Source organism: Sturnus vulgaris, chromosome 2 (genome assembly GCF_052056855.1).
Source record: "Sturnus vulgaris isolate bStuVul1 chromosome 2, bStuVul1.hap1, whole genome shotgun sequence".
Classification (NCBI taxonomy): domain Eukaryota; kingdom Metazoa; phylum Chordata; class Aves; order Passeriformes; family Sturnidae; genus Sturnus; species Sturnus vulgaris.
Window position 1 is genome coordinate 45,540,023 of NC_142244.1, and position 13,969 is coordinate 45,553,991.

Here is a 13,969-nt window from a genome sequence, read left to right on the forward strand (position 1 = left end):
TCCGCCAGACGCTGCCCCCCGCCGCCAAACTCACCACCATCTTCTGCATGTGCAACATTCGCAGCCGGACACACTCCTCCGCTCCCCGGCGATGGAGACTGCGGGAAAAATCCGCCGCGGCGGCGTGGCTTGCTGAAGCGGCAGCCGGGAGAGAGGCAGGGAGCGAGCGGGAGAGGATAGCGGACAAATTCTAAAACAAAACCACCAGAAAAAAAAAAAAAAGAAAGAGAGGAAAAAAAAAAAAGAAAAGGAGGAATCCTCTCTTTTTCTCCCACCTCCCCCTTTTTTTTTTTTTTTTTTTTTTTTTTTTTTTTTTTTTTTATTCCTGGTTTTGTGTGCATCCTCCTCGCCCTCGATGCCTCTTTGAGCAGCATCCAGCGAGCGAGCGGGAGAAGGGGAGACAGAGAGGCAGAAGAGAAGATGAGGATAATTTGCAGACAGCTTGTCTTGTTGTTTTCTGGCTTTTGGGGACTAGCAATGGGAGCTTTTCCTAGCAGCGTGCAAATAGGTAAGCGCTGCATTGGGCTGCGTGCGTGTGTCCAGGGGTTCAATCCTTCGCGAAGTGAGTTGGAAAGGAGGCTCTGAAGGCAGTTTTTGCCGATTTCTCCTCCAGCACCATCCCATTTCCATGCCTCCACGAATCATCCTCGTGTTTCTGTATATGTGTCTCCGTGTGTGCGTGCGTGTGTGTAAATATTTCTGTGTGCGTTAGAGTGCGAGAGGGAGGATGCTTATCTTGTGCAGAACTCCTTCCAGCCCCGGGCGTGCGATATAGGCTGGGCAGGAAGGGGCTCGGGGCTGATGCCCCTTGGCTGCTTCAGCCCCCTCCGACTCCCCTTGCTTTTGCCTGACTATCGAAGGAATGGCGAGTCCTGGGCACCGGGGGTTGCGGTAGCCGGCGGGGATGGGGGGGTAAAAGGCTACACCGTCCTTCGTTCGTCTCTGTAGTTGGAAAGTTTAGGGTTTTGTAGATGTCTCCCTGTAGTCCTGTACCCCATCCTCATCCCTTGCCCATCGCCTCCTGCTTCCCTCCTTTCGGACGTGTTTAGGATGGGACGCAGCTATCTGAATTCTTTCCAGCTCAGCTCCATCACTGCATCATTTCTTGTGGACTTGTAAAGATGCTGCTAATACGGCTGAGCTGCTCCCTGCCTGCACATGGCTGCAGAGGAGCAAAGTTCATTATATTCCTCTTCAGTGCGGATTATCCTACGCCGAGTTGGTATTCCCTTTTTTTAATCCAGAAAGCATCGTTCCGCTTAATCAGCCCGCCACTTAATGTGAGAGGCTGTTGAGCAGCTGATTTACCAGTGTGCTCGGTATCAGGGAGATGGAGGCTAAACACTTTAAAAGGTCACTGTAATCATGACAAATCTGGGTATTTATGTATGAAAGGCTGAAAACCGAGAAGTCAGGAAAGAAGCATGAATGCATCAGGGAGGTTAAAATCGATTGAGGATGTTGATTTAAAGGCAGTGGTTGTGATTATGAATACGATTAGTTCCTTATCCATTAAAGTCTTAGGACTTGCCTTACTGTGCAGCTTTGGGAGAGACAGTTGCTCGGTCTTACAAGACAGTGAGTAGCTTGCAAATAATTTACCCGGCTTCTTTTGCTTTTTGCTTTTTTTTTTTTTTTCTTCTGTTTTTTGTAGGTGGTCTCTTCATCAGGAACACAGATCAGGAATACACTGCTTTTCGATTAGCAATCTTTCTTCATAACACCAGCCCCAATGCATCCGAAGCACCTTTTAATTTGGTTCCTCATGTAGACAACATTGAAACAGCTAACAGCTTCGCTGTAACAAATGCCTGTAAGTAAACATGCCATTGATCTGACCACCTTAGGCATAAATTGCAATGGGAAGAACAGGAAACTGCATTGTTATCTTGCATTATAAATACGTCAAGAAGTCTGTCTTTGGTACAGATACGCTTTGCAGAAGAGCAGAAGGGGCAGCAGTCCTTGTTAGTTCCGTAGTGGAGCAAAATCCCCTCTCCTGCCTTCTGCTGACTAACCTGATGTGACATTTGCTTTAGTGTTATTATTGTAGTTTCTTGCTTCCTGGTTTCTATGGAGATGAATTTTATTGTTGTAAAGAAAAATTATTAATGTCTCAGTAAGTGCATAAACCCCACACTTACTCTTCTTTGCTTCTGTGCATGCTGTGCATGTATTTGAAAATATATGATAATGTTTGTGCTCCCAAATGCTTTTCTAATGGCTGGAAAGGAGACAGGGAAGCAGTGGTGTGCAGGATAATATATCTGAGTAGCTTGACGCTGCAGTTGATCTGGTGATGTCACTTGAGGCAGCCCTGCTCTTATATTCTAGGTTGTAAATGTCTCTTACCATTTCGTAATGCATACATCCTGTGGATATGTCTCTGTGCATCCATACATTGGTGCCAAATCAAGTTAGTATCTGATCTACTTGATTTCACAGACCACCTCAACTGGAACAAATATTCTCATCCTACTATATATTTTATAAACACACACACCCACATACATACAGAATCACATACACAATGAGAGGAAGACAGAGCAAGAAATACCCTTAACAAATGAGGTAACATTTAATTTCTTTATTTTTTATTTAAAAAGTAGTGACACGTAATTAGCTGAACTTGCTACATTTCAGTTACCTCAGGGTCTTTACCAGTGGCTAAAACACGGGCTAGATACGCCTGATCTCTGAGAGGGGCAAAGCATTATTTCTATTTAATTTCGTGTATATCTGTCTCCCTTCTTAAAAGGAGTTCATGTTATTATGTAAGAGTGTGGTATACAGTGGGGCAAAGCTGAAGACCGTAGTAGCGTTCCTACTTTGATGTTCATATTTCAGGACTCTATAGGTTTTCCTCTGTAGCTCTTAAGTTTTCAAATCCCTCCTCTTCATTGAGGAGTGAATTGCCTCTGGAAGTAGATGCACTAAGCAACATTGCTGAGCAAGTTTAAAATAGAAACATACTGGAGAATGTCTTAGTGTTCATCGTGCTTTTAAAATACGTGCTGTGTTTCTCTTCACTTTCTCACTGCCATCTCTGTGGCACTTTTTAGTATGTAAACATACAATATGCTGTGCAGTTCTCATGAATAATTTATTGCGTGATTTCTAAATTTATTTATACAAGTCTTTGCTACTTCAAGTTTCAGATGACCTTGCCACCCTGTTTAAGAGGAAAAGCTTCTGAGCTGCCAAAATGGCTCCATTCATTTTGTGCAGGAAAGACTGATGTCCCATAAAGAGTGAATTCTGTATTAAGCAATGTATTCATTGTGTTTAGCATGGAAATCAGTGTCAGATTCCATAAGGTAAAAACATTTCAAAAGATGCTTTGAAACCACAAGGAATCACGTCTGTGCAGGTGTAGTTCATTGAGAAAATATTACAGTTCATGTCAACTTTTGCAATCACTGATAATATTTATTCAATGGAGACCAGTTACAACGTACCTTTTTTAACTTAAATTTTTAGTAAAAGAGGACAGGATTAAAATTTCTGTATGCTAAAACCAGTTATTGCTAAAAAAGTCAGTTATTCTAGATTCTGCCTATGCATCTAGTTCTGACAATTTCTTAGGCTGTTGTTAATTTTTGGATTAAGGATATTGCTTAGTCTTTCCATTTGACTGTTGATTTGATTTGTGAGTTGATTCTGATTTGCACAAATTTAAAAATGTCTATAACTGGACCACTTTTCTGTGTAAAACCAAACAACTTAAATTCAAAAAGTGTTTGCCCAAAACTTTTCTCATTTACACTATTTGCAGCAGATTCTTCTCTCACTCCAACCACCTTACGTTATTTTTGCCTTATATTTAACTGAGGAACACCTCTCCCATTATGTTTGCTGTCATTTATAGAAATAGTGATTCATAACCTGATCCTTTTTTTTCCTCTTTAAGCTGAACCCAGTTTCAGTTCCAAAGTGTTTGATGGCTTTAGAAATGATGAATCCTTGTAGTATGGGGGGAGGCAGAGAAGAAAGGGAAAATTAAATGTATATGCTTATCTGTGTGTATGCTCATGTAATTGGGTACCTCTGTATTAAATAGAAATAATCCTAAGGGCCTTATTTATGTTTCTTCTTGCCACCTAAACCCACACATATTTTTGCACTAGTCCAAGTTTGCACTTATTTCATGTTTTGCATTCTCGTGCCAATAATCTGACTACTTCTTTTTTTAAAAAAAATTTATTACTGAAGAATATTTTTTAAAAAACAGATATTCTCCTAATGACATGTAGGCAAACTGACTGACAACTGAATGAACATATCTCATGTTCCTTAAGCTAAATGTGAGCAGAATCCTGCAAAAATCAATTGTCTGATAGCTGGAGGACACTGGCTTCCATGTGATTGAATTTGCTGGCTTGACAGAGGCTTCTAAAACACAGATGTGTGAGCTTTTCTAACCTAATTAAAGAAACCCCCACCATCAGCTCTGAATTAAGTGATTTCATGGTAATCTGAAATGAAAACTCTTTGCTGAACCACTGTGAAAGGGTGGGAGCATGTGTCCCCAAATATACAGTACAAAAGCCTTAGAGCTGCTGGACCGAGATGAATATTCATGTGAGTTCAAGCATAAAGCTCTGAGACATTACCAGCTTCCTCTTTTTCTGTTTCCATTTGCTGCAGAGGTTACTTGGGAAGATTCAGGGCCTGACCCTTTGCATGTGTCAGGGACAGTAGACAGATTATTCCAGAGGATTATGGATGGCATGCTAGCAGGTAACTCACTGCAACACAGGCAAAACTTCAATGTTTTCACTAGGTAAAAAACATACATCAAAATGGTCACCCAGGAGTACTTTTGGAACTGGATTAATTTTGTGTATTCAATGTCATAGCTAATTTCCAATGGGTATTTTATGCATTTTTGTTTTCTTCAAACAGGCCTAGAACATTAGTATTTTTATTTTAAATCTTGAATGCGTATGAAACAGGTTGCCTTAGCAGATAGAATCTGTTATGAGTTATCAAAATTGATCTGATCTATATCACTTTGGAGATTTCAGTCCTTTTTCTTTTCCCTTCACCTTTGCGTGTTTTATTTAAACTCTGTTCATTTCTTCTGCACTACATACATTATTCAGAGAATCCCTCTTACTGACAGAGCTGAAATTATTCCAAAACATGAATAGTACAAGATTCTTACTCATCAGAACACAATACACCAGAGCTGAAACATTTGTCTATTGGCATACATTGGTTTGCAACTTATAAGCAGGAAATTCTGCTCATGATTAGAAATCTACCTGCAGTCAGTTTGACTTCAGATGTTGGAACAATACATTGATTGTGTTGTATATATTTATTCTTATATATTTATATATTCTTATATATGTATTCTTTAGCTGAATGCAAAATAATTTCCTTCTTTCCATGCACCATCTATATAGTACATTAGTATATCTTAGCAATGCAGTCAACAGTAAACACGTTTGAATACTTATGAGAGGTAGTGTTATAATTTTGCAAAGAACTATTTGCCTTTCAGCCCATCCTGTGGTTGAGAATTTTTCTGTTGAAGTTTGAAAAAATCCTTAATCTGTAGCAGTTTGCAGTTCTTGCACAGAATTGGGCTAAAGGGGATGAAGAGAGATTGATTCAAGTCTTTCATTAGTGTTTTATACTACAAGTAAAACTTTTCTCTTTGAGTCCGTTTGATTTCATGTGTATTCTGAGATGAATATATACCTAATAAGTGTAATTTAGGGAAAATGAGACACTTTCTTCCTCTTTTGCACAGTTCTGTTCTTACTAGATTTTAATCCCAGGAGAAGCAAACCCCTCAAAACATAACCTTGTTTATCATGTGCCGCATGGATGAGAAGAAAAACTTACTGGAATTAAAAATTTTGCATCTTGGAATAACTTTCCTCTTTCTCCAAGAGTTAGTGTCTTTGACTCTTGTGCCCTCTAGATTTATGTGGGGTTGGTGACCTGAAGCTGGAGGGCCTGATTCTGCCTAACTAGTGGGAATGCAGGTTCTGGGGAAGATCTGCTGAGGTCAGAGGCAGCCCTGAGGACAGACAGGAGCCTCCCTTGTCACCCTCACTTCTCTGTGTGTTTGTCTCTGGGCTTGTGCATGGTACTGAGGGGAGAGGCAATGTCATTTTGGAGTTAACTTTCTGCTGAGAACTCCAGAAAGCTGAGGAAATAGACTCACACATAGTATTGCCCTTATATTGTGACTATCTTTCATTTTACCTACAGGAGTTTCAACTTTGATTTACTCAGCTGCATCATAATGGGATTTTCATTAAATTTGGTTATTAATTCTGCTTTATAATTACAACTCAATTTAGCAGTAGAAGCGTAACCTTGGTTGAATAATCAGTGTCATTTAAACCCATGGTGTTCTTTATTTAGAAAGTGAGGTTTCATACATCTGAATGATGTTTTATTATCAAGAGCAGTGCAGTATTCCCAAGGATGCAGCTCGGAGTGTGTTGGGAGTTAACATACAGTCAGGTTTTAACTGCAAAAGCAAATAGTGTACCAGTTAGCTAGAAAGATGGAACTGGATTAAATGGTACCCTTCTAAGATAGGATTGATTACAAAACTAATTTTGAAGTGAGTGTTTTGCTTTGATATGTGGAATTTATCTCAAGCTAGACTCCAAGTACTGAAAACAATTTCTCTTAACATTTTTATTAGTAGTATTTGCTGATGGAATCAAAGAATATGTGTGCACTTGGGTGTCATCTACCATAAGAAAGATTCTGTATATTTTTAAGAGATAAGAACATCCATATTCAAAGAGTTTCATAGCTCTAAATGTGATATTTGTAAGTAAGCCATACAAGAGAGAGAAGATCAACTGACAGTATCTCCAATCCATCAGAGTCTGGTTTTAATTTTCAAGGTTATTGTTGGGAAAATAAATTATGGGCCTTCGCTGACATACAGTCAGATTTCTACCCTGGAAATCCAGAACATTCATTTCCCTGGCCTTAAACACGACTTTTGTCCTAGCATGTTACTGGACTGACTAAAACTTTAAACTCAAAAGCTTTATGGTAGCCTGTGGAAATAATTTAATGTTCATTTCAGAGGATTAATAATAAAGATTGTGTTCCTTCATTCCTTTTGCAGAAGGAAATGCAGTGCAGTACTTCTTGTGTAGGACAAAGCACTTTAACAAGTAAATTAAATTGATTAATTTCAGCTTTATCATTGTGATCTAAGTTTGTATGCTAGTCAAAATAACTCATGCATTTCATTTTTAGGTCTTGATTGTTTTGAGACTTGCTTGTTCATGAGAGGGGAAGACGTCTGCTTTGATTTCTTAACGGTTTTAGATCCTACAATGAATTGTGCAATTTCAGATTGTGACATGTTTAAATCCAAATCTTTGGAGTTAAACATGTTGGACCAAATAATCATTTCTCATAGTTCCTATCCCTTAATATATGACTGATTTAAGGGTATGAAATTTGTGCTAGTGCAAAAGTGAGGGTGCTCCTATGATTGCATCAGTGTAATTACAGGGAAAAATTGGCCTCTTCTCTGGATTTCTATTCCTCTGGGTACTTAGCTTGAGGCAAAGGTTTTGGACTAGTAGAGCATCAAGTCTGCTTCTGCAGCTGAGGTGGGCATACCAAAGTTATGTGGTAGGACACAAAGTCAAATTAGATAATTTATTCCTGTATAAATCAAGAATTGTTCAGAATTTTGGAAAATAAATTTACTCAAAAGTATCTGATCACAGTGTCTTGTTTTGAAATTTTGGTGTTGCTTTACTTTTAATAATTTTCTCGGACGTTTTAACAACTTCCTTTATCTAGTTCAGATTTTTACATAGGTTTTGGTTTTTATTATGGTTTATCGAGACCTTACTGGCTTTTATCAATGTTGATGTGGATTCAGTCGTTTGCCAATGCAGTTACATCTTGAATAATCTCAAAAATTCTATATTAGTGATGTCTGCTTTCAGGCAGACAAGTTCAAATAGAAAGGCTACTTTGGCTATTTTGGCACTCGGAGACATTCTAGTATTTTCCAGAGTCCTTAGCAGCACCTTCTTTCCTGTTGGGAACTGCTTACTGCTGAGCACTTGGGAAAATCTGTCCTTCCTCTGTGCAATAACTCATGGGGCAGGGCTGCTTCCTTGTGAGGGCTGGGTTTCTTCCCTGCTCTTTTTCCTGTGGTCCAGATGAAGTCTGCCTGACTTGTACAAATAATTGCAGGGTCCATATGGTGAGAAGATGGACCCAGAGTGACACATACCTGTCACCCTTGTCCTGGCAATGCATTGGAAAGACCCAGCTCGCCCTTCCTCTTCACCAGTTTCTCCAGAGCTGATAGCTAAGTTTTATGTTGGACTCAAGAGGGAATATCAGGATAATTATGACAAAGCTACTGTAATGGCTGGATTTTGACCAGCTATGCTAACATTAACAAATTCCAATGCAAACACTGGCCTTTGTCCTGCAGGTTTTTTTCCCTCTAGACAGAGCTGTTTGTGATTTAAATACGGGCTCTAACTGAGCAGTGATTGCATATTGGAACCTCTTAAAAAGAAGGAGTAGTAGGAATCCACTTTATTTGCAAGGGGGATTTGTTCTCATTTTTCATCTCATAGCTCAAATTTTAAAACAAATTGCTTAACTCCTATTATTTTTAAAAACCAACATGTTTAGCAGTTGAACCTCTGGTACATAATTGCCTGTTTACAAAGAAAGTCAGTTGGGCTACTGTTTTCTTGTGTGCCACAGGCTATTTCAATGTTGTATTTGTATGCAGCAATTGCTCCTGAAGCATGCAGGCTCGTGCAGTACCTCTCACTATATTCATGGCCAACACTCAGTTGTTTTTTCCTGTAAATACAAATACAACCCAAGAGAAAGAAAAAGCACTTACACTTTTTGCTAGATTATTTATTAGACTATTTGTGGGGAAAGGCTTTAAACATGTTTTGAAGACATATTAAAATACATAATTATTTAAATACTCATCACAGCTCTCTGTTCCTCACTTTCAGACCCTCTGTGGGGTAGATCCTGTGTCATTTCTGCATGCACACTCTTCCAGTTGCTTCTTGTGGTGTATTTTCATAGAGAACTTTTAAACCCATAAAATTGCAACTTCATTTTTATTTGCACATGTTCTTGACGTAAACTTCACATATGCCTAATGAGTATCCATCAAATTTTAGGAAAGTTCACAGGTAGAGAGTTAATTGCTAAAAAGAATTGAGACCTTTATGCTTTGCTTACCACAGCTTTCAAGGATACAGAATTTGCATCTTCATATTGTTGTGCAAAAGGCAATGCATATGTTAGTATTAGAAATTATTATGCAAAATGGTTAGGAATTATTACAAAAAAATATTCTGGTTGTGTTAATTTCTTTCTCAGATATGCATTATGCTTCATTTTTTATTATATTCAAGGTCCCCTTCCAACCCAAACCGTTCCATTATTTCTTTTTGTTAGAGATTTCTCTGATGTCAGGGTCAGATCTGTTTTCCCAGTGGGTAAAGGGATTCAAGTATTACATATTTAAGGTAAAAACAGGAAAAAGAGAGGAAATTCTTGTAGAAAAGAAAGTGCAAAATGTAGTGTATTATTTTCCCCCAAAAGCTTCCTGTTCTACTTTAATATTCGTGATGTTTAGTAGAGATGTTTCACGCTACTAGTTAAGGTAAGATATGGATCTGGATGATCCTGTGTTGAGGTCTGGAAATCACTGAGTATAAAGGAGAAAGATTTTATCAACCTCAGGTACATTTGTGTAAAATTCAGGAGAAAAAGCTATAATAATTTTTGAATAGCATGTGCCTATCAATAAACTGAACTCTCTCACCTAAGTTGATGGGGGTAAAAGGGAAGATTTTACAGACCCTCAGTCTCATCAGAGTAGTGTAGGGTCTTCTTTCAATGATTTCCTCCAGGTTTTCTGTGTGGATGTTTCCTGGAGAGGTTTGCTAATAAAGGCCTTCAGCCTTTGTTATTTCTGTTTGTTTAAACCTGAGAAGAGTGTTTAAGAGTGGACTTTTCAAAAATACTGCAGCTGAGAGGATAATTTCCTTTAAAAATCAATAGTCATGGGCTCTTGGCTGACTCAGGAGTTTTTCTCACTTCTCCTTCAAGTAGAAAGCAGAAGCCAAGTAAAAAGCTGGCTTTTGGGGCTGTTTGTTTTAACACAACCTGTTAACACTGTCTCTGTATCTAGCTCTTTGTGTGGCCTCCAGTTGAGAGCTGGTCAGGGGTTTTTCTTTCTCAGATCCTTTGTTTAAAAATTAGTATCTTTTGTCTGTGCTTCTCTCGAGTGGTAAAAGCAGCATAGTCATACTGTATGATATGTTGTTATTAGATAGATTAATTAATAATTAGAGTTGCTATCTGGAGGCACAAACAAAAGTCCAAGAAAGAGAGCATAAGAGATGTATTAGCAGGACCTTCTTTGGCATCTGCTGCAGGATTACATGTATCTCATGAAAGTGTGTGTCTGGAAGGTCAGGTGTAGTGTTGAATGGAAGTGATCCAAGTTACAAGTCCTTTCCAGATGATGTAGGAATGATGTGAAAGCAGTCTGGGGGAGGAAATGTTAACTGATGGCTATGAGCATCCGTGCTCCAACAAAGAAAAAGTAAAGGTCACTAATAAGAGGGAGTATGGATAGCATGCAATAATGTTCACCGATTAAGGCTAGGTGGGACCATTTTGGTCACCTGGCAGGACCATCAAGATCCTTGTCAGATAGCCTCAATACCTTTATCTAACCTGTATTTTTTTTTCCCAAATAAATCCAGTGTTGACTTGAAGAGTGAAAAAAATCACAGGTAAATTGTCATCAACACTTCATTGGGTTATATCACCCAGTGTCTTTATATGTGTTGAATGTAGGAGCCATAAAGAGTAGGCAAGGAAAAAAAGTCTACTGGGTTAATTGTTGGCTTTTACTTTAGAGGGATACCATGATCAGCATGACTTGTGCAGCTCCCAGAGCCCCTGAGGCTTGTTCTAGATGTTTGGAACTGTGTCTTGCCAGCACAGAAAAGTGACTTGGGACACCCTTAGCAGCATGGCTTAGGTATGGAAAGACAAGTAAGGACTTACTGGGGCCTTTTTCAAGTTCCCTTGAAAAATACTTAGGGTGGATACAAATGGTAGGACTTTTTCCCTCTCGTAAGAAAAAAAATATCTCCTAGTCCCAACAGGGACTGTGGCTTGAAGCAGCAGTAATATAAGCTTGGTAAATGTGTTCCAAGACCATTAAGTATATTTTTGCTAACAAATGTGTGGTAATCCCCATTATTTGTATTCACAGACTCATCTACCTACAAATACAACTTAATGGTCATATATGTTATACATATTTCACTTTCTATGAGCCACAGAGGATGTGAATCTATTACTGCTTTCACCTGGAGGCTTTGGACTGTTAGCTTAAGATATCAAGAGTTATGAATTTAGCTTTGGAAATCCCTAGTTTCATCTGCTTTGTGTGTTGGACGAGATTGCAGCCTGAACACAAACATGATGATGAATGAGATTTAAAACACTAGAATATTTGCAGAAAGCAAAAGACTGAATAAAGGAATACAAGAAATGCTCCCGTAGCTGTCTTCAATGATCTGTTGCACTGTTCTGAAGAGCAAATGTTTATGGAAAGAATGAAAAAGGACAAACCTTTTCTTTCCTGATACTGTAAAGTCACTAAAACAGGGACAAATAGTACAGAAGACCTCAACAATTAATTACTGTTATAGTAATAGCTGTATTTACAACGTTCTCTTTACAACTACTCCATCCACTAAATGCTTTACTTAAATTATTTATTATTCAGTTATTATTGAAATCAGCTGAAAAATGTAAAGTTGTTTTCAGAGAACTCAGAAAAAGAAGAGGCACAGTTAATGCAAATGCATGTGTGCAGCAGATAATTGATACGGTTCCAGCAGGTGCTGTGTGAGGTGATTTGGAGCTCAGGTGGGAGGTGGGTCTTCAGGCACCTTTGCAGACTGAGAAATGAGAGGTTATCCTGAGTAAGGACTGTAATTTAGAATTTGAGATCTTGCCCCTGAAGTTTCTCTTTGCCCTACATTGACCCCCATCTGGGAGGGAGAAGGAGTTCAAGACACATGAGTAGCTGTGTATTAAGGAAACACCAGTTTTTGGTGTTGGGGAAAGACATTTCAGAGCAGAGAACAGACTGACATGGAGCACTATTTACTACGTGGGGAATTTTCTTCTTCTGACAAACAGCTGGAAGGTGTGGCTGGTGCTTGTGAACCAGGGATTATAGTTGGTGTGTAGCTGACATGACTTCAAAAAGCTTTAAGGTGAACATGTGGTTGTGCCAAGCTGAAAACTTTGTACAGAGGGGGAAGTAACACCTAGACCAGACGTCCAGTGAAGCACAGGAGGAGTTACAAAATAGCACAAGATTGAAAAATACTGCTTCGAGAGACACAGAGAAAATTGTGTTCTCTTCCATCAGCTATCTTCTTCTCCCTGGTTTTTATTGTTACATGTACCAGCTTTACCTGAGAAAATGGGAACAGTGTTCAAGGAGCACCCCAGTGGAACCAGTTTACATGGTGCTTCCTATGCTCTGCACCCCCAAAGATGATCTTGGCATCCAAGAAGTGAAGTCATAATGTCCCAATCCTACCCCACATCTAGGGACAGGCTGTTGTGGCTTCTGGGTTCAGCACCAGAAGCCACAGCAGCATATTAGCTCCTGTAATGTATTGATTGCAGATAACTGTCAGCTTAACTACTGCAGGGAAAGGAAGGAAAGGGAAAGAGCATAAAACCTTTGCTTCTTGGTTACAAACAAAAAAGAAATTGCATCCTTATATGACCTCAGAAAAACTCTGCCTGTTTCCTGCTCTTTTTACTCCCCCAAGTCAGACTTGGACTTCAAAATGGCCAACACTTCGAGGGAGTAGTGGTGCTGTACCATAAAAAACAGTTCACACAGATGAACTGGATTGCTTCCCTCCATTCTTTTCTGGGTCTCTAACAGATGTTGAAGGACTACTGTTTTTTTATTTCCTCATGAAAGGACCAGAAAACCCATCATTTGTTCAGTTACTGTTTATGATGGGAATCTCTTGCTCTTCAGAGCAGCTGGCAGGCACCAGAGCTTCACACCTTAATCACATTTTCTTTGTCAGCCTTTCACATACTATGCTAAATGGGAGACTAGCAGAAAATCCTTCGAGCAATTACAATAATAGGATAATAATAATTATTGCAGTTCCTTGCACTTATATAGTGTCTGAGAGATTAAAATGAGATCCAGCCTAATGTTACCCCTTTGAAAAGGTGCGGATATCCTCTGCCAGCAGCATCACCTTGAGAAACTGCTCTCCAGGGCCTCACCTTCCTGCTCCCTTGTGTTTGATATGGTAAAGCAGATCTGTACTGCCACCTTCCTATTCACGTCTGTGAGCAATTGACTGTACAAATGAAGTCATGAAAGAGAAGGTGAATGAGAGGAATCGGCACCATGAAGAAGGTTTTTTCCTATTGTGCCTATAAAAGACAGGGAACATTAAAGGGTAGTCTCTCCAGTTCAGAGGGAGCATGCTTACATAAGATAGTTTCCTTTTTTGACTGCACATCATGTAGGTCTTAGAAGTACTAGTTAAGAGAGTGAAGTGTGTGTCACCAAAAATGTAACACACAGGTACAGCTTTAAGCCTGTTGATTTCTTAAAAGATGTGCATTTCAATAACATACTGCCTTCCTGTGTGGGAAAGTATTGTCTGCAAACTGTTGGATTATTGGCACGGTAAGTTAGCAGTTTCTATCTACTGAAATAAAATCCCTTGAGACCTTTTATTGGCCTCAATAAAAGTGTTTCACATTTAACTAAAATTATACGGTTCAATGTCAAGCTTTCAAAAGTTTGTACCTGTTGTTAGTGCTGTGATGATGATAAGTTCGATGATGATAAAGTCGTGCTATGTTTTTTCCACTGAGACAAAAACAGAAA

General features: G+C 39.1%; 1 protein-coding gene across 9 annotated transcripts in view; it reads left to right on the top strand.

Annotated features, from left to right (window-relative positions):
- Positions 1-282: 282 nt before the first annotated feature.
- GRIA4 (glutamate ionotropic receptor AMPA type subunit 4) overlaps positions 283-13,969 on the top strand; it is a 214,567-nt gene continuing 200,880 nt past the window's right edge. For 6 of the 9 annotated variants that reach the window (XR_015801344.1, XM_014877675.2, XM_088159421.1 and 3 more), the window contains exons 1-2: positions 283-508; positions 1,655-1,813. Coding sequence is in view for 8 of the 9 variants with exons in the window: in XM_014877675.2 (XP_014733161.1) it covers positions 421-508; positions 1,655-1,813 (247 nt within the window). In the remaining variant the exon portion in view is untranslated. The remainder of the gene's footprint in view (positions 509-1,654; positions 1,814-13,969) is intronic. The other 3 variants (XM_014877674.2, XM_088159419.1, XM_088159422.1) reach the window with 1 other exon arrangement.